Source organism: Rhinoderma darwinii, chromosome 13 (genome assembly GCF_050947455.1).
Source record: "Rhinoderma darwinii isolate aRhiDar2 chromosome 13, aRhiDar2.hap1, whole genome shotgun sequence".
NCBI classification, from domain to species: Eukaryota; Metazoa; Chordata; class Amphibia; order Anura; family Rhinodermatidae; genus Rhinoderma; species Rhinoderma darwinii.
In genome coordinates, this window is record NC_134699.1 from 43,918,984 (window position 1) to 43,939,673 (window position 20,690).

Sequence of the window (20,690 nt, forward strand, 5' to 3'; positions counted from 1 at the left end):
TAGCACTAGGTGGGCACTGTCACTATATGTGGGCACTGTCACTATATGTGGGGACTGTGGCACTGACTACGTGGGCTTTATGTCACTATATGTGGGCACTGGCACTATCTACATGGGCACTGCTGTTTTCAGTGGATTAATACAAAAACCCTTACAAATGAAATCCATCCTTCTTGTTTTTCGGCGCTAGTGGAACAAAAACGGAAAAATCGTAAAGCACCCGACATTTTGAAAAAAATCTAGATTTTATTTTATGGCAAAATCGCCCAGCCCTAGCAGCAGCAATATTCTATCTGCTGGACCATTCACGTGGTTGTGGTGAGCATATAGAGGACCAGAGGGACCCTTCAACGGCTGAGTTGACATAGAAAATTTTTGTAAGACCAACATTTAAATTTAAACAATAGCGGTATTTCCCATCAGAGTTTTTGCAGGTCACGGAAATAAGGTTCCCCGCCATAATACTTTGGCTTGATTCATACTTGCACATTTTGTATCAGTGTTTGTCAGTAGCCAAAACCAGGAGTGGATCTGAAGCACGACAGAGTTACAAATACTATTCTCTGTTTATGTTCCACTTCTGGCTTTGGCTTACAAATATTGATGCAAAACACTGATGTGTGAATGAGGCCTAAGGTAGATTTTGAGGAGATAGAACCTGCATGTACTAATAATTTACCGCTTGATAGGATAAAAAGTCCCTAAAGGCTCTATTCTGCACTCGGTAAAGTAGATTTATGTCTTTTTGGTATATTATCCGCATATATTGTATTGTGAACAATGAATAAGATGATGGACATGTTCTAAACTGGTCTTTGCAACTACTCTTAAAATAGGGAATAAACCCCCCCCCCCCCATTTTTGTATAATATGCTCCCTCGAGATCCTGATTTGTAATATAATTATTCTTCATCTCTCCTGGTCCTCTTGATGCAGGATCCTGCTTGTAGAGGAATGCACAAGAACTGGTTCCAGTGAGGTGCGTGCCTGAGCATGACCTGCGGAGTTCTTATACAATCATTATGCTGCATTACGAGCCGTCTCCATCTTGCTCTTATCCTAAATCAATGTAAACAATAAAATTCCTTTAATCTGTGACAGAACTGATTCAAACATTTAAAAATGTCAGTCTGATTTATGAGCCATAGGCCGGACTCCCCTAAACTTTTTTGCTTGACGCTGCTCTTTATAGCAGCTATACGATCAATAATGCATATATAAGTGTGGCATCAATAAATTCATTTTCTCTACCTTGTTCCTTCTCGATCCTACTAATCCTTTCCTTCAGCATGGGAAAATGTGGATAGGATGGTGGCACTAGATAGAAATTAGCTGGAATGGCTGCCACTCGATGCTTAGTGATCCATACTGTTTAAAACATGAAAGGTATACCGCAGTAGAGGGGTGAATGCACATGACTGTATGATGGCTCCATACCACTCGGAACTGGTATTGTTTCCTTGTATAGTGTTATCCTATGGTGGTTCTCGTATCTCTGTTTAGTCGTTGACTTGTATGGAGGTGTTGTACGTAGTCTGTGTGTCACCGTATGAAAAGAAGAAAATGCGTCATACGCTGACCTATTGGTGTTTTTTTTTTCTTTTTTTCTTTTTCCTCCTCCATAGAAGACCGAAAAATCGCATCCGTGTATATAATTTTGGAAAGTCCTTCCTATGGGACGTTATAAGTGCCACTTTTCTCCCCTAAACTACTGACCAGGATTGGTTCTAAATCAGAAAATACTTTGGAACGCATACGGCGCCCGTACAAAACCATAATGAACAAAAAAAGTCTTTATAGGATAGATTTTTTTATATGGTCATGTGCATGTGGCATAAGGGAACTTATTGACCATTTCATAATCCACAATCTAGTGCTGCGTGCTTCCCTAAGAACAAATTGTTCATAGAGCGAGATACACCAGCTTTGCAGCAAAGAATAACTTGAAGTAATTTTTTTAATGTTTTCATTGTCTTAATAAAACCCGTATACATTTGAGGCATAGGCAAACTCTTCAAGCACTGTGTATAAACAATGGGGTAGCACTCCCCACCAAAAATGCCCTTAATAGCGGATATTGATGTTAATGTGATATTGGGGGGGCCTGTGAAAGTGGTTTCAATTGTCTTAGCAGCATCTTTTAGATAATATCCTGCTATAGAGGTGGAAAACTCTTGGTGTGTGAGCAGAGTGCAGTTACTGTGCATGCGGAAAGTCTTCAGACCCTTTCAAATAGTTCACATTGTGCTATGTTGAGGTCTTGTGCTAAAATAAAAAAATAATCACGTTTTTCCCCATCATCCCTCGCTTAATACCATAGTGGCCTCCATAATTCCTAAATGGAAGAAGTTTGGAACAACCAGGACTCTTCCTAGAGCTGGCCGCCCCAACAAACAAAGTAATTAGGGGGAAAAGGGCCTTGGTAAGAGAGATGACCAAGAACCCAATAGTCACCTCTGGCTGAGCTCCAAAGATCTTGTGTGCAGATGGGAGAAACTTCCAGAAGGTCAACCAACCCTGCAGCACTCCACCAATCTGGGCTTTATGGCAGAGTGGCCAGAAAAAAGCCTCCCCTCAGTAAAAGATACATGAAAGCCCGCCTGCCCACCTTAAAGAGTCTCTGTCACCACATTATAAGTGGCCTATCTTGTACATGATGTGATCGGCGCTGTAATGTAGATAACCGCAGTGTTTTTTATTTAGAAAAACGATCATTTGTGACAGAGTTATGACCTATTTTAGCTTTATACTAATGACTTTCTTAATGGACAACTGGGCGTGTTTTACTTTTTGACCAAGTGGACGTTGTGAAGAGAAGTGTATGACGCTGACCAATCAGCGACCAATCAGCGTCATACACTTCTCCCCATTCATTTATTCTGCACATAGTGTTCTTACTAGATCACTATGTGCAGCCACATACACACACATTAACGTTACTCAATTGTCCTGACAATGAATAGACATTACCTCCAGCCAGGACGGGATGTGTAGTCGGAATCCTGACACTTTGCTAACGTTTGTGGTTGATTTACAGCACAGCAGGCGTAGTCTCGCTGTAAATGACAGTTTACAGAGTAATCTCGCGAGACTACGCCAGTTTTTCCTTTTCAATAAATTAGCAAAGATTACTAATATTCTGTTTTCACTTTGTCATTATGGGGTATTGAGTGCAGAACGAGGGGGGAATTTTTATTTTTTTATTTTAGTACAAGGCCTCAACGTAACAAAATGTGAAAGAGTCTGAAGACTTTCCAAATGCATTGTATATGAACTCTTTCCTGTCCCAGCCCTGGAGTTACTTAGTAGCGGTGTGACACACTTTTACTGAATGAATCATCCGGAGTGGAGCCAGTGGTCCCCCTTTTTTCGCAAAAAAAAACCCCACTTTTCTAACTTGTCCCTGCAGGACAGCTATGCCTGGCCGCGGTGTTTGTGTAATCATGCAGAGCATGGCAATAGACCTCCATTCTTGTTTGCAAACCGGACAAACAATTCAGTCTGTATGCAAAATGTCAGCGATTTTTGTGGGTTGTGAGCAAGAACAAATATACTTCTCTCTAAAACTCAGGCAGAAAAAGAGAACGGGAAGACATTAGGCTGGATGGAGAAAATCGTCTAGAAAAATATCTAAGACGACGCAGCCTAAATCTGAGATAAAGCCTAGACATTGACATTATAAAATCATTGTATAGATGGGACAAGTTCTATACTACTATATCCAGTAAGTTATCCTATTTGAGGATTTTAGAAACGGCTGTCTGACCAAGGACATAAAGACTCTTCCTCCAACCTTCAGTGGCTTCCACGCTGACCTACTTTTCCGTTTCATTGAGCAATGGATAATAACCAGTTGCCCTTTTCTTGCAGAAATACTCGGATCAACCAAGAGGTTAAATATCAATTATCAGGACAGTGATGGGTGAGTATGTACTTCTGTTTGTATTAACCCCTTCACAACAAAGCCATTTTAGAGCTTTAGGACGAAACCCGATTTTTTAAATCTGGTATGTGTCACTTTATCTGAGAATAACTCGCCGATGGTTTTACATATCCTAGTAATTCTGACTTTGCTTTTTCGTCACATATTGTACTTTCTTTTGATTAAAAATTTCGGTCAATACGACTTTTATGTATTAAAAACCGCCAAGAATGGCGCAAAATGAAAAAAAAAAACAGCATTTTTTATCTTTCAACTCCAACATGGAACATATATATGCAGTATATTGTATGAATGTTATTAAATTTGTTTTACCCTTTGTCTACTAGATTTTGACAACAATTTTTAACCCTTTTAATCACTTTTTGGGTATATCACAATGCTTTAGAAAATTATGTCATTTTTCTAAAATTTTGTAGGAACTATTTTTTTTATGCACCTAGCCACGCTGGAAGAGCACTGGAGGTGCTGGAATGATGGAAAACCCCCAGAAATTACCCCATTTTGAAAACTACACCCTCAAAGAATTTATCTACGGGTTTGATCACTTTTTCGACCTCATAGTTATTTAGCAAAATCTCATGGAAATCTGGCGTAAAAAATAAAATTTTCAAAAATGCTTTATTTATAGGGCAGATTTTTCAGACACAAAGCATACAAGTGAAGAAAAGTTCCTTTACATTTATTGGACTATTTCTTCTGAGTTCAGACAAACCCCCAAATTGACGCTAATCTGCTGCTGTACATATGGCAGGCCCTGGAAGTATTGGAACACCACAAGGATTTTGAGGCCGTATTTTACTTTGGAGGATTTTTGGGCACCATTTTTGCATAGGCCTAAAAAATTGTCCAGATACTACATGATATTCCAAATCCTAGGTGTTCATCTAGGGGTATAATGAGAATTTTTCGTTTTGTTATGGGGGATGTTCAGAGTCCAATTTTTAAGTGGTTTAATGGTAAATGAAAGGGAAGGATGAAATGAAAATGTAGTACTTTAGAGAGGTGTGGTATATGCAGAAGCACTCCTTCATGCACGGGACAGGTGTCGCACTGGAATGTAGTATCTTTCCCTATACCTTTTCTGGCACAGACACGACACCTTTTCTAGGGTGGTGTTTTTTCTCTGTGGGCGGCACTTCACCAGGAAAGTCCTGCCCTGGAACTATCCTACCTCTGCCACATTACCACCAAAGCGAAGGGATTTTATTGCCTTCTTCAGGTTTTTCCCCTGGTGACCAGTGCTCCTGTAAATTACAAACGAGTTCTACAATGCCATTTGGATAAAGTACACAGCAAGTTTTTTGTACACGATTTTGGATTTCCTCATGGCATTGTACGGTTTGAGCATCAAGTCTGACAAATCCACTCCCCCCATGAATTTGTTGTATGCCTGGATGCTCACAGGCATACGATAAAACAAACATTACATCAGATGATTTTTAAATGTATAAACAATTAGAAATTCAACAATATTGCCTATCATATTATGACACACAGTTCACAATATTGTAAAAACTACAATACAGGTGTACTTGTATTATATCTCCCATTCACTTCAATGGGAGAAGAAGGCGGCAATACCTAACATTCACAGAGAGCAAGAAGAAATGAAGGGGAAGAAGCGCTCGTACGAGAGCTGCGACTCCTTCAAAACAGCTGATGTGGGGGGTCTAGGGAGTCGGACCCTGACCCATCAGCTATTGATGTGATCGTTAACCGCTCGATCCTGCGTGTCAGACACGCAGGACCCGCTGACACTGAACCAGTTAGTCCCGCGGACCTGACTAATACATAATACAGCTCCTCTATAAACCGCTGCATCTCAAAAAGTAAAAATAATTTTTAATAAAATTTATTTTGGAAGTTGCACCAATCACACTGATGCACAATTTTAGCCTTTAAAGGGGTTGCCCCATCAGACATTTGACACATCCACAGGATATGTCATAAATGTTAGATAGATGCAGGTCCCACTTCTGGGACCAGCACCTATCTCTAGAACGGGGCGCCCTAAACCCCATTCTACTTTGTGTTGTGGCGGAAGTGTGTGATTCCCGACCATGAATTACGGAAACAGCGTAGCTTGCTGAGCTACGCTGTTTCCGGAAGTCCCGTAACTACCATTCAGTTCTTTGGGACTTACGGAAACAGCATAGCTCAGCAAGCTACGCTATTTACGGATTTTTGGACGGAAATCAGACACTTAAGCCACAACATAGAGCAGTAGAAAAAGGTTTAAGAGGCCCCGTTCTAGAGATAGATGTCTTTGATGGGAAAACCCCTTTAATGTGATGTAGTTTCAAGTTGACGTTAACGGCTTACCATGATGAATACCTTTCTGTCCTGTTCTCATTTTAGTCAACTTCCTGACTGTTCTCTTATCAGGTTTTCCTCTTTGCACCACTCTGCTCTCAGTGGGAACTCTGAGCTATTGCAGTTACTGCTAGAAACACGGGCTGTTGTGGATATCAAAGATGGCAATGGTGGGTGTATACAAAGCGTGTCTTCTGTGATGTCTAAAAGCGGTTTTGTGTGTTCCTGGCCTAATAAAGAATTCTCTTCCCTCCATGTAGGAATGCGTCCCCTACACTATGCTGCATGGCAGGGCCAGCCAGAGCCAGTGCAACTCCTTCTTCGAGCAGCCGCCAGTGTCAATGCTGCTTCCAATGATGGACAGATTCCCTTGCACTTAGCTGCCCAGTATGGACACTATGAGGTGGTAAGTGGCACATAAATATGTCCAAAGGCTCTCCTCTGTACAGTTCTGATTGCCTCGTACAATATAGAAAATGTCAACTAGACACTCTTGGGTATCTGGTCAGACATATTCCAGAGGCTTTTAAAGTGTACCTCTATTTATAGTATGAATTTTGGTGGCCATACAAAGTTTAAATCTCCTGGCAGGAGATGGATATACGACCACCCGCTCTCCCTTCTCCCCGGCAATTGTAGCAAGTTAGAAACATCTCCTCCAAAGCCACAATTCTAATTGATGGCATAAAATCTATTTTATATGTGATCCCATCTTCCGTGCCACTCCTTTGTGTGTGCAATAATACAACGATGCTATAATACTTCCTGTCTGTATTATGGGTGTGCAGGACAGATTCAAACGGTGACCCCAGCTATTGCGTCTTACATGTATAGACAACGCGGTAACCAATGCAGCGAATCATTTGGGTTAATGTGACAATCCGAACAGGGGAAAGGGAAGGACTTGAGTAAAATCTCACAACTTCATGTTTCGTATGGTGCTCATTGATTGTAAATGTATTTTCAGTGCAGTCCTATTTTGTATGCTAATTGCTGTAATAATATATTTAACTATGGGTAGAGTAAAACATAAACTGAAAATTCCGTATCATGCCCGCCTGCTGCCCATCCACCGCCAGATCAAGAATGATGGAGGCCCCTGGGCAAAATATTTATGTGGGGCACTCTTATATTTAAGACGGTAAAATAAAAATTATGCGTTGTCCTGTTATAATACTTTCCAAATAATAGTACTTTACATTGCCTAAATAATACCAGCACTGCCAAAATAAGTGCAATAAGCACAGTGCTCACACTGGGCTTTATTTGCTGCTGATTCTGCCCTAGGCAGTCTTAATACCCCCATTTTATCAGCAGAGCTGCATTTGTCCTTGGGTACTTTGATTATTTAGGCCAGGTTCACACAAGGCATTTAAGTAGTGCTTTTTTAGGCATCCAGATTTTAACGGTGAGTGAATGGGAAAACTCTTTTCCATTCACAAGCCAAGAGTCCAAGAGTGAAGAGGAAAAAAAGAAAAATACCTGCAGAATATGTAATAAATAATAATAACAGCAACACAATACTCACCTGTCAAATTTCCCGTGCTCCTGTGGTCCCCTGCCTGTCTTTGTTGTCATGCCAACAGCCATGACTTGCCTAAAGCCATCTTTACACCGTGTTTTGGCCTTCTGATTGGGTAATATATTGGGACGACTCCCGACATACACCTCAGAGGGAAGGCCAAAATGTATGCCATGCAGTGGGATACGTCGCCTGGGTACTGGCCCTGGGGAACTCCTAAAGGCAATCTCCATATATGGACAGTGACGTCGGGAGCTTCCCCAGGGCCAGAGTTCCCAGGGAGAGCTGCTGTGCAAAAAGATCCAGCGGCATAACTGTCCATATATGGACAGTTATGTTACTGGAGCTTCCCGACGTATACCTGTAATGAATGCCTGACAGTGGTACCGTCTGAGGTTTCCGTCGGGTTAACCCCTCAACAGAATGGCGTACGGAAACCTAAGCTTCCGTTTCCCTCACCATTGATCTCATGGTTTATGTCTATCACCGTTGGGACAGGGTTCCATTGTTCTTGACGGTACCAATAGCGCTGTCGACTGCATTATTGATTCTGTCAAAACGACGGAACCCTGTCACAACGGTGACAAACGGAAACCATTAGCTAGGTTTCTGTCACCATTGAGTTCAATGGTGAGGGAAATGGAGGCAGAGGTTTCCGTTTGCCTTTCCACTGAGGGGTTAACTCAACGGAAACCCTCAGCGGAACACAGACGGTGATGTGAATACAGCCTTACAGAGCTACTATTTTGTACAGAAAAGATGAGCTCTATTGGCACAGTGTTCCCTCCATATCACAGACAGATGCATGGTCAGTTACAGTAGTACTACAGTGTGAAGACACCACCAAACAACTCCTCATATCTTTGCTTTTGGACCTCTGGGGGTTTGAGATAGGAGGCGACTATTGGGGTAAAATTCATCCACAACTGAATTCTCTTCTTTCAATATGTTTTTTTTAAATTTTTATTTACTTTTTTCTATTTTTTATTTTATTTACTACCAGTCTGAGGCCCTTTTGCAGCACCAGTCAAATCCATGCCATGTCAATAAATCCAAGAAAACTCCTTTAGATCTGGCTTGTGAATTTGGGAGAGTAAAGGTGAGACATTTTCTGGTGATGTTTATTGAATGATATATTTTATCCTGATCCCCTTTTTTCTGTTATGAGTCTGCTTCCCTGTAGAGTTGTGGATTTCAAAGACTTTTAGCACACACAAGTCTAGAAAACCTATTTATAGTGGCCCCCTAAATAGGTTACTACATAGCACCCAAAAAATACAATCATACAATGTACAAATAACCCTACTCCACCAAAAAAACTGGTAAAAGAAGCTACACCCTGTGCAGCTACCTTTCCAGATATTTGGCACCAAGTGTGGGGTCTAAAGTGCCAATGGGACAGGTGATGCACAGGTCAACAGAGCTTACTGAGAAACCTTTACTTGTCCATATGTTCCTGCGGAGTAGGCAGGCAACCATACTTGTAGAACATGATCCCTCTCTCTCTCTCGGAAGTCTGCGGTAAAGAATAGGTAGTTGGTTACTCTGTAGAGCATTCGCTGGCTGCGGCAAAAGATCTCAAGCAGAGCTGAAACACCATAACCCTAGTGAAACATATACCCATCCCCGTTCTGACATTACTCATTTTTAAGTTATTCTAAAAATCATTTGGCTTTTCACTCTATCCAATGTATTGTCTCCTTTAATTGTTTCCTTAGGTGGTTCAGCTTCTCCTGAATAGCCATCTATGCGTCTCTCTGTTGGAAGGCATATCCAAAGATCACACAGATCCAAATTTTACCACACCTCTGCACTTGGCAGCAAAGAATGGCCACAGAGAGGTTATCAGGTAGGTGGAATAGTAATTGATTTTGCTATACTTCCATGGTAGGCAGCAAATGAACTTGACTTATTATCACCGGTTGTTGTGCAGAATGCTCACTGTGTTTCTGGCCTCCTTATTGCAGGCTGCTGCTTAAATCTGGCATTGAGATTAACAAATTGACAAAGATGGGCACTGCTTTGCATGAAGCTTCACTATGTGGGAAGACTGAAGTTGTGAAGCTGCTACTAGAGGTAAGAAATTAGACTTGGAGTAGAACACCAGGAACTGTATCCATTTAATTTTTTTTAATTAGTAATGAGTAAGCCTCTACCTTGCCTTCTTCTGGATCAACATTGCAGGATCATAGGCTGAACTAGATGGACTTATGTCTTTTTTTCAGCCTTACAATCTATGTTCCTTTGTTACCTTCTTCTAGAACGGCATAGATGTAAATATTCGGAACACATACAATCAGACTGCCTTGGATATTGTAAACCAATTCACCACCACCCATGCAAGCACAGACATCAAACAGCTTCTTCGAGGTAATTGTTCTTAGCATTTGCGAAATTGAACTAGTGGAATCTTTCAAATAGGTAGTTGTGTCCTAAAGCTACGCACATTCTCCTTTGCAGAGGCATCTGGGATACTTAAAGTTCGGGCACTGAAGGATTTCTGGAATACTCATGATCCAACGGCTTTAAATATCAGGGCTGGAGACCTAATTACGGTAATTACTATGTCATTTAATTTCCTATGATTCCACGTTTTGTTTTTTTTTAGAACTTTTTTTTTTTTAACATTTTATAATGAAATTCTTTGACTACAGGTATTGGAGCAACATCAAGATGGTCGATGGAAAGGTCATATTCATGATGCACAGAAAGGAACGGATAGAGTGGGTTTCTTTCCTCCAGCAATTGTCGAGGTCATCACTAAAAGGCTGGGTGAGAACTTTACTAAAATACGACAAAATTCTATGACCGACATAGAAGTATTCTTACTAGTACGTTCCTCATTTCCGTTAGGCTCCACTCTGTCTCGTAATACAACAATAACTTCTCAGCAGCGCTTGGCAAAGCCTCTGCCACACCTGCCCAAAGAGTATGGCACGGTTACCAGTGTTGGTATTACCTCTGAATACATTGGAGGTAAGTGAGCAAACGGCGAGAGTGGGGTAATGTTATATTAATCACGTGCATATGTAATGCTGTTAATCATTTTCTCTCCATGTGAAATTCTAGCTGGGGACCGTCACAGTGTGGGAAGTGAAGGTAGCCTGGGCAGTGTACGCAGTGCCGGAAGTGGCCAGAGCTGTGAAGGCAATGTTCTGAGCTCCACTGTTCACATAGAGAACGCTCAGGTAGATTTCATGAAAATATTTTGTCATGACTTTCTATGTTTTGTTGTTTCATTTGACACTTCGGTTGTCGTCTTTCAGAACCTACGTCATGGCTTTGAAGATCACCATCACAGAATATCAGTTGGTGAGGTTTAGCATTGTCCTAACTGTGTTTAAGCTTGTACATAATATCCTTTTATTTTTTTCCTGTTTATAATAGTTACTCTTATTTATATTACCTGAGTATTATGCCATTTAAATTAAAAGTGGGACGTCTTGATTTTCAGGCACAGCTCCTAGTCACGTGATGCACCCAGTTCATGTGGTGGAAAAAGACCAAGGATCATATATGCAAGGAAAAGTATGTGATGGTTTAATGTTATATAATCCTGTTACAACAATTCTCAAATTACAGTATGCAATGTGTCTCCGAGAACATCTGGTGTGGAAAAATGAAAGCTGCACTGTGATTGGTTGATATAGGCAACGAGGACCGTTTTGTTAAATTGTACCGAATCTGTTTACATTGCTGGTATACACGGCTTGCACACAAATATATATAATTTATGCAGAACTAGTAGACACATATACTAGTACCAGTTATGTAAATGTGAACACAGAAAGTTAGATTCACGCAGAGCACCCACCTATAAACAACTTTTCATAAATCAATAGTAAAAACGAAGATAAGAAACTTCAATTATACCTCCAATTATACTGACATTATTTAGAAAAACGATTACAGTGCAGAGGTGTGCACAATAATTGCTTTTCTAAATAACTTGTATTTTGCTTCTAACTACTGACGGTGCTGCCGGTGGTTCATAGCTCTGCAGTAGAAGACTGTGTGTCCTGTTCATTTCCATGGCTCCCGTGTCCATAACGGCTGCCAGCGCTGTACAATGTAATGTGATCCAGCTCTGGGGTGAGATACTAAAACGCTTACTAGAAGCTGCAGCAGCATCTCTGTGTGTCTGTGCATCTCTCACTCTGCTGCTTCCCCATCCCCTCTCCTTTCTGCTCTTCCGATTCGATGTGGAAGCGATCAGGGGGGGGGGTCTGATTAGTGAAGAAAGGTGCCATTTATTTTGTCGTTTCTTATCTTCGCTTATACTATTGATTAATGGAAAATTGTTTGAGTCAGAGAAACACTTTAATACTTCTTGATATATGTATTTTACCCTTGTATATAGCAGGAATTTGTCCTTTTTTTTTTTTTTTTAAAGCGTTATTGTTTTAAAGAGCACTTGTTCGCTCTCTTGAGATGTCTGTTTTAGTAAATACTTGTATTGACCATGAAATAATAATTCTTAAAACTTTCCTTGAGCCATTCCTTTGTTGTTCTTCCGGGAAAGCAATCCATGTCAGACTGTGTAGGACATACCCTATTTGTTGTACCCCTTTTGATCCAGGGTAAGGTTTTAAAAAAATAAAATACCTATAAGGCATTAACCAATTTGCCCTAAAAATGAAAATTTTCCCTCCTGATCTCAAACGGTGATCAGACTGGATCGAAATTCAAACAAGGCTAAATAAGTTTAATTCTTTGAACCCCTTTTCCGACTGCCCACTGTCTTTTAACGGCAGGCGGTGCAGGTACACAATCTACAGCGACGTCTTTTGGCATTGCTGTAGAAAAGGCTGATGAGCGCGCCTATGAAAGCTTGTCCTCTAAGAAGGAGCTGTAACTAACCGCTCCTGAACTTAGAGTAGCCTTTTGAGTACAACTGGGATCGGGAAAAATTCCAACAGACACTCACGCCAGGCACTTTATCCAGCATCCTAATCTTATCTTATTTTTAGCGGGATAAGCTGTAGTTTTTAATAATACCATTTTGGTGTAAATGCGATGGTTTGATCACTTTTTATTTAATTTTTTGTGGGAGATGAGGTGACCAAAAAATAGAGATTCTGGCGTTTACAATTTTTTTTTTTTTACGGCGTTCACTGTGCGGGTTAAATAATGATATATTGTAATCGTTCAGACTTTTATGGACGCGGTGATACAAATTATGTTTATTTATTTATTTTTTTACTATTCTCTAGGGGGAAAATGGTAAAAGGGGGGTTTTTTGAACTTTAAATATTTTTTATACCAAAAAAAAAACTTTATTTAACTCATTTTTACTTTTTTTACTAGTCCCCCTAGGGGACTTCAACCAGCGATCGTTAGATCGCTTGCATTATATACTGCAATACTAATGTATTGCAGTATATCGTGATTCTGACAGGCATCTATTAAGCCCTGCCGGAGGTGTACAAAGATGGCGGACCTGGGGGTCTTCATTATGCCCCCAGGCAGCCGTAGCAACCATCGCCCCCCCCCCCCCTGCGATTGCGTTGCGGGGGCGCGATGAGCTGTTAGAGGGTGTCGCCCCCCTCTTTCTAACGAATTAAATGCTGCGGTCTCCGTTGACAGCAGCATTTAACGAGTTAAACTAGCGGGATCGCGCTCGAGTGCGATGCCGCTAGTTACTCTGAGATGTCGGCTGTAACAAACAGCCGGCATCGTATGAAGCGGGTTCTCTCTGTGAGCCCGCTCCATACTTCCCCCTACCCGACTTTGGCTTATGGATACGTCAAATGTCGGGAAGGGTTTAATAAGTTATATGAACCCAAAAATGGTCCGGCAAAAAAACAAGTTCTGATACAGCTACCTCAACAGAAAAAAATAACAAAATGAAGGCTTTCCGAATGTGGCAACATAAAAATGATAAATTCCTGCAGTCCAGAGCACTAAAATAGGCTACACTTTGTAACTCCATTGCTTTACTTATATTACAGTGATCCCACGTTGCAGCTTGTATTATGACCCATCTTCATTCACAGCTGCAGGCTTTACAGCTCAGATCTCCCAGCATCCCCTGCTTATTTTGATGACTTGCCATTGAGATAGTGTAGTATTGAAATCAAGCACTATTCAGTGAGATGTAAAAAATCCAACTTTCCTAGAACTCGGTTCAATAGTTAGCTAAGCTGAGCTGCTTTAGTTGCTTGTGTTGACATAATGTTTGATTCCAGCAGCAACGAGGAAAATGAAGAACGCAGCTCTGGGCTATTGTACAGACTGTCAATCAGGATTAGTAGAAGATAAATAACCTTTATGTAGATAATATCTAGGTGTAAAGTTTAAAGTAATGCATCACCAACACAGTATTGAGCACTGGGCACCCTGTTGAGACTGTTTTGCGTTTTGTCTTTTTAACATTGTAACCCTTGTATCAATTCTCATTAGGATGCAGAGCTTATCTATTGCTGGCTTCGTAGTTTCCTGCTGGACATGTACGTTGGGAACTTTTTATCTGCGGGCTATGACCTTGCAACAATCAGCCGAATGACCCCAGAGGTAAGGGCAATAACAGGCTCAGATAAAAAAAAAAAATTCTACCAAATTTCACCCATCCCTTTCTAAGTGCTCCATTTTCTTTCTTCCTTCTATAGAATCTCACAGCCATCGGTGTGACACAACCTGGGCACAGAAAGAAAATTTCCACTGAGATCAGTAGGCTGAGTGTTGCCGATGAACTTCCTCAAAAAACACCAGTGAGAATTCTTTTTAGCTTTTCATGATTCAACGTCCGCAAAACAACTCCCACCAACTTTAATGAAAATATACGGTATAAACCAACCTGTGATGTGTTGGCTTTTTGTATCCCCCCCAATTATTTTAACAGCCTTCATATTCTATATTTGGAACAATTTTAATTCAAAGTAAAGTGAAACCACTTAGAGGTACATACCACGGTACAATATTGTAGTATCCCAGCGAAAAGGACCCCATTAGATTGGGTCTCTCTCCCCTAATTCAAAGGTTTGACCTTAAAATAAATGTCCATCTTTTTTTTTTTTTTAGGTAAAAAATTCTGTGCTGATTTATTTTATTAATATATCTTTATAGCGGCCAGAGATCTGTTTTTCTGATACAGAGCTCCAAATTCATAGACCTATTGTTATAAAAGATAACACACAGGCTACCTGCAGCCACCACTAGAGGGAGCTTACTGTATTCTTCTCCTACGCACTCTAGTGGTTGCTGCGGGCAGGAGTTTGTCTATGTCAGGGATTAAAAACAAAAGCTTCGACCACTATAAAGGTATATAAAGATTTTAATCGCCACACAATTTTGAACCTATTTATATGAGTAAAAACAAAATGTCAATTAAGGGTGGACATTAACTTTAAGAGGAGAGTAAGTAGGTTGTTAAGTGATGGCAGCTTAGTGTTGACTGCTTACTGGTTGAGGTATTAATTTAATCAATTTGCCTGGTTTAATGAAGGGTATCAGGGATTCGAGTAGGTGCTGGAAAAACAAGACAGGCTCTAATAAAGAGAGGAGACCATATCCACGCACATATAACATCATTTTTAAATCATGGTAAAGAAGGTTATACTGGTTATTATATGTATTGAAAGTGTCTCCACCCATATGTTTACTTAGGTAGACCTGTGGGATTGGCTCTCTCAGTTAAAGCTTCCGGAGTATCACAAGCAGCTGTCCGAGAATGGTTACGAATCTCTCAGCAGTGTGACAGAACTGACCTGGGAGGACCTGCAAGAGATTGGAATTCACAGACTAGGTAAAATAGTTCTTCGTAAATACACTAATTAACTTATCGCCTTATAACGTGGTTATTTAATTAATAGATTCAATTGTATTCTATTTCTCAGGCCACCAAAAGAAGCTGCTTCTGGGCGTGAAACGGTTGCGTGATCTCCAAAAGGGATACACTGTTGGTAGCACGTTAAGATCCAGGTTGCCAGCTTCATTGTCTTCTGTGCCTGTTGTAGAGCACTTTGAAAATGGAGAACCACCTATTACACCCAAGCTACAGACCTTTCAAAATGTGGAGTTAAGCCGGGAACTCCAAAGTGCATTAACACACGGTGGGGAGATGCTGTGCGTAGGGAGGCGTTCATATAGTCAGGAGAGTATAAGTTCCCGTTCACAGGGCTCGGGGCACTCTCAAGAGTCTATGACTCTACAAACTCCTGTACTCACTAACGTCAAAGTGTTGGAATCCGGTTTACCAGAAAGGAACTTGCCAGAGGGAATGGATCAATTACAAAGACCAACTGGAATTGCAAATGGATGTTCTCTCCGTCCAGGGCCGCCTATACCTCCTCCCAAGCCCTGTATTAAAAAACGTTCCCTGAGTGTATGTCGTTATGCATTGTCAGATGGAGAGCCGGAGGAGGAGGAGGAGGAAAAAACTGTATGTTCAGGCTCTGTAACACTGGGTTCTTATGCTACACTTACTCGTCGCCCAGGTCGTAGCTCCCTTACAAACGGGCAACCAGTAAAGAAAGTCCTGCGTAGTCAATCCTTTGCTGTACGAGCACGTAGGAAAGGACCACCTCCCCCACCTCCAAAGAGACTAAGTTCTATGTCTAGTGTTGATGGCACTGCTGCTACGGAAAATAACTCGGTGAAAAGCTTAGCAGCAAATCTGGAGGTACAGCTAGAATTTAAACCAACAGAGGTTTGTAAAGTTGAAGACTTGGAGAATTCTGGCACTCGAAGGAGGAGAGTGAGTGAGTCTGCTGCTAATGTTGGGGGGAGATTATCTTTGCCACTTGCAGTAAAGCAAGAAGAGAACAGAAAAGATGAAACCATCTCATCACAGCATAGCTCAAGTGAGAGCATTCCTTTTGCTGAAGAAGGAAACCTCACCATCAAACAAAGGCCTAAACCACCAACATCCAAGGCCGAGTTTGTGACGGCCGCAGAACTGTTCTCTGCAGTACAGCCACAAGCTTTTGTGCATTCGCAATCCAGCTCTGAAACACAACCAAGTCCGGTAACAAAAAAAGAAGCACCAATTGGAGTCAAACCGCTTTTGAGTCCTAAGCCAAACATTGATCCTAAAATCCCAACTGGGACTGATGGCTCCAGTATAAATGTGGAGCCAGAATTCAACCTCACTGAATCTGATACAGTGAAGAGAAGGCCAAAGATGAAAGACAAAGAGGCAAGTAGCCTTCAAGAAGCAAATCAAAAGACTCCAACTACACCTATACCCGCCGAAGCAAGCACTTTATGTGGGCCTCCAGCACCCGATACTGTTATGAACAGAATAGCCAAGATTGAGAAGAGTCCTTTAAGCTTGGAAAGAAGAGACCAGCAAGAAATTTTAAGGGAAACTGTAGAAAAAATAGGTACTGTACCCAGCCAGGAATGCAATTTAATAGCTTGACTGACGTTTGTTGTATTTGAGGTAGAAAGTCAACCGTTGGGTGTCCGTATGAAAATACAACTTACACATTCCTGTTAACCCCTTCCCGACATTTGCCGTACATGTACGTCATGGAAAGTACTGACTTCCCGCATCTTGCCGTACATGTACGTCAAACGTTTGGGACCGGCTCAGAAGCTGAGCCGGTGCTATCATCACCGGATCTCAGCTGTATCTTACAGCTGACATCCGGCTGTAACGGCGGGGACCGAAATTAGCTTCGATCCCCGCCATTAACCCCTTAAGTGCAGCGCTCAAACGCGATCGCTGCACTTAAGGTGTTTGCAGCTCATCGGAACCCCAGTAATGAAATTGCCGGGGTTCCGGTGGCTGCAATGGCAACCGGAGGCCTAATACTGGCCTCCCGGTCTGCCTAGCACCGAAGCCGGTCAAGATCCGCCCGGCGGCGGAGCCTGATCGGCTTCCGTAGCTGTCGGCAAGATGGCGCCGGGTCAGGAGCTGATCCGGCGTCATCAGCGGTGGGAGTCAGCTGTACTGTACAGCTGACATCCACCTGTAACGGCAGGAACCGGAGCTAGCTCCGATCCCTGCCATTAACCCCTTCGATGCAGCAATCGAAAGCGATTGCTGCATCGTAGCGGTTACTAGCAGATCGCCAGCCCTGACAGGCAATCGGGACTGGCGACTGCTGTTATGGCAACAGGAGACACAATGGTCTCCTGCTCTGCCATTACGGAAGCCGATTTAGGCCCCGCCGGGAGGCGAAGCCTAATCGGCTTGCTGTCAGTGAATGACTGACAGATCTAATACATTGCACTACATAGGTAGTGCAATGTATTAGAAAAAAAAAAATCTGACCGTTGGAACTTCAAGTCCCCTAGTGGGACTTGAGAAAAAGTGTAAAAAAAGTATAAAAAAGTGTAAAAAAAAGTGCACAAAATAAAAGTTTGAAAACAGTAAAAGTTTCAAGTAATCAAATAAAACACAATCCCCCTTTTACTCTTATCAAGTCCTTTATTATTGAAAAATAATAATAAACCATATGTATTTGGTATCGCCACGACCGTAACGACCGGAGGTATCAAAATATTATATTATTTATTGCACGCGGTGAACAGCGTAAAAAAAACCGTAAAAAACGTTACCAGAGTTTCTGTTTTTTGGTCACTTTGCCCTACAAATATTAGAATAAAAAGTGATCAAAAAGTCGCACGTATCCAAAAATGGTACCTATAAAAACTATAGCTCGTCCCGCAAAAAACAAGCCCTCATACAACTCCGTCGACAAAAAAATTAAAAAGTTATGGTTCTCACAACTTGGCGACAGAAAAAATACATTCTTTTTACAAAAGTAATTTTATTGTGCAAAAAGTTGTAAAACATGAAAAAGTTCTATAAATTCGGTATCGCCGGAATCGTACTGACCCGCAGAATAAAGTTAACATGTAGTTTATAACGCATGGTGAACGCTGTATAAAAAAAAAACTAAAAAAGCTGTGCCGGAATTGCGTTTTTTTGTTTACCTAGCATCCCAAAAAATAGGATAAAAGGTGATCAAAAAGTCGCATGTACCCCAAAATGGTACCAATAATAACTACAGCTCGTCCCGCAACAAACCAGCCCTCATATCGCTACGTCTATGAAAAATAAAATTAGTTATGGCTCCAATAAGTCAGGAAATAAAAAAATATGCAGTTGTGCCCGAGGGGAACATTTCTTCTGTTTGAAGAGGCGATTTTTCAAGGACCTAAAATTAGGGAACCAGGAAAGGGAGGGCCCAAACATATCTGCTGGAAGCGACGGTGCCCGTATTATACCAGGACAACACTTTCCCAGCAAAATTCCCCAAACTACAAAGGCGCGGAGTGTGGACCAAAAGGGGGATAAGAAATGACACCATTTATCAGTGCGACACCAGCCTGTGCGGAAAGGATTGCCTCACAGCGTAACACACATCTATGGATTATTTTATTGTTTTTTTTTACCCCGTTATTATACCACCTGACTATGCCCCTTATATACTCCGCCCGGCTTACATATGCCCTACATTATAAACGGAAATACCAGTAAGACTCCAAACAAAACTACTACCAAGCAAAATCCACGCTCCAAAAGCCAAATGGCATTTCCTCCCATCTGAACCCTACAGCGTGCCCAAACAGCAGTTTCCTTCCACATATATGGCATCGTCATACCCGGGAGAACCCTTTTAGCAATTTTTGGGGTGTGTGTCTCCAGTGGCATAAGCTGGGCACGACATATTTGCCACTGAATGGCATATCTGAGGAAAAATATAAATTTTTAATTTGCACCATCCACAGCGCATTCATTTATGGAAAAGATCTGTGGGGTGAAAATGCTCACTACACCCCTTAATAAATGCCTTGAGGGGTGCAGTTTCCATAGTGGGGTCACTTCCCAGGGGTTTATTTTTATTATTTCACATCTGAGCCTCTGCAGTTGTGAACCAATACTTTGTAAATCGCCAAATTAGGCCTCAATTTTACATGGTACCCTTTCACTCCTGAGCCTGGTCGACTGTCCAGGCAAGAGATTAGGGCCACATGTAGGGTGTTTCTAAAACCAGGAAACCCAGCATAATAATTAGAGAGCTGTCTCGTTATGGTGGCACAAGCTGGGCACCACATATTGTCCACATATCTGTGGAAAAAATCCCATTTTCACTCTGCAACATCGAGTTCACACTAATTTCTACAAAACACCTGCAGGGTTAACATGCTCACTACACCCGTAGGTAAAAGCATTGAGGGGTGTAGTTTCCAAAATGGGGTCACTTCTGGGGGGTTTCCACTGTTTTGGGCCCACAGGCGCCCAGAAACCAATCCAGAAACATCTGCACTCCAAATGGCGGTCCTTCCCTTCTGAGCCCTGCCGTGTGCCCAAACAGCAGTTTCTGACCACATATGGGGTATTGCCGTACTCGGTAGAAATTGCTTTACAAATGTTGGGTTCTTTTTTTCCTTTATTTGTTGCGAAAATGAAAAAATTTGCGCTAAAGCTACGTCTTATTGAAGAAAAAGGATTGTTTTTATTTTCACTGCCCAATTCTAATAAATTCTATGAAACATCTGTGGGGTCAAAATGCTCACTACGCCCCTAGATGAATTCCTCAAGAGGTGTAGTTTCCTAAATGGTGTCACTTTTTGGGCGTTTCCATTGTTTTTTCCCCTCAGGGGCTTTGCAAATGTGACATGGCCGCCGCAAACCATTCCTGCTCAATGTGATCTCCAAAAGCCAAATAGCGCTCTTTCCCTTCTAAGCCAAGCCGTGTCTCCAAACAGCCGTTTATTACCACATGTGGGGCATTGTTTTACTCGGGAGAAATTGCTTTACAAATTTTGTGGTGCTTTTTCTCCTTCAGTCCTTGTGGAAATGAGTAAAAATAAGCTAAACCTACATTTTCTTTGAAAAAATGTTGATTTTTATTTTCAGGGCCTACTTCCAATAATTTCTGCAAAAAACCTGTGGGGTCAAAGAGCTCACTATACCCCTAGATAATTTCCTCAATGGGTGTAGTCTCCAAAATGGGG

At 41.5% G+C, this 20,690-nt stretch overlaps 1 protein-coding gene across 1 annotated transcript in view; it reads left to right on the forward strand.

The window, feature by feature from the left end:
• The window catches only part of CASKIN2 (CASK interacting protein 2), a 43,428-nt gene that overhangs the window by 14,044 nt on the left and 8,694 nt on the right, over positions 1–20,690 (forward strand). The window contains exons 3-19 of the mRNA XM_075846793.1: positions 3,871–3,922; positions 6,329–6,426; positions 6,517–6,662; positions 8,782–8,877; positions 9,497–9,627; positions 9,746–9,854; positions 10,040–10,148; positions 10,239–10,333; positions 10,433–10,550; positions 10,632–10,754; positions 10,848–10,966; positions 11,045–11,090; positions 11,233–11,306; positions 14,181–14,291; positions 14,387–14,488; positions 15,384–15,522; positions 15,614–17,101. Coding sequence (XP_075702908.1) covers positions 3,871–3,922; positions 6,329–6,426; positions 6,517–6,662; positions 8,782–8,877; positions 9,497–9,627; positions 9,746–9,854; positions 10,040–10,148; positions 10,239–10,333; positions 10,433–10,550; positions 10,632–10,754; positions 10,848–10,966; positions 11,045–11,090; positions 11,233–11,306; positions 14,181–14,291; positions 14,387–14,488; positions 15,384–15,522; positions 15,614–17,101 — 3,156 coding nt within the window. The remainder of the gene's footprint in view (positions 1–3,870; positions 3,923–6,328; positions 6,427–6,516; positions 6,663–8,781; positions 8,878–9,496; positions 9,628–9,745; positions 9,855–10,039; positions 10,149–10,238; positions 10,334–10,432; positions 10,551–10,631; positions 10,755–10,847; positions 10,967–11,044; positions 11,091–11,232; positions 11,307–14,180; positions 14,292–14,386; positions 14,489–15,383; positions 15,523–15,613; positions 17,102–20,690) is intronic.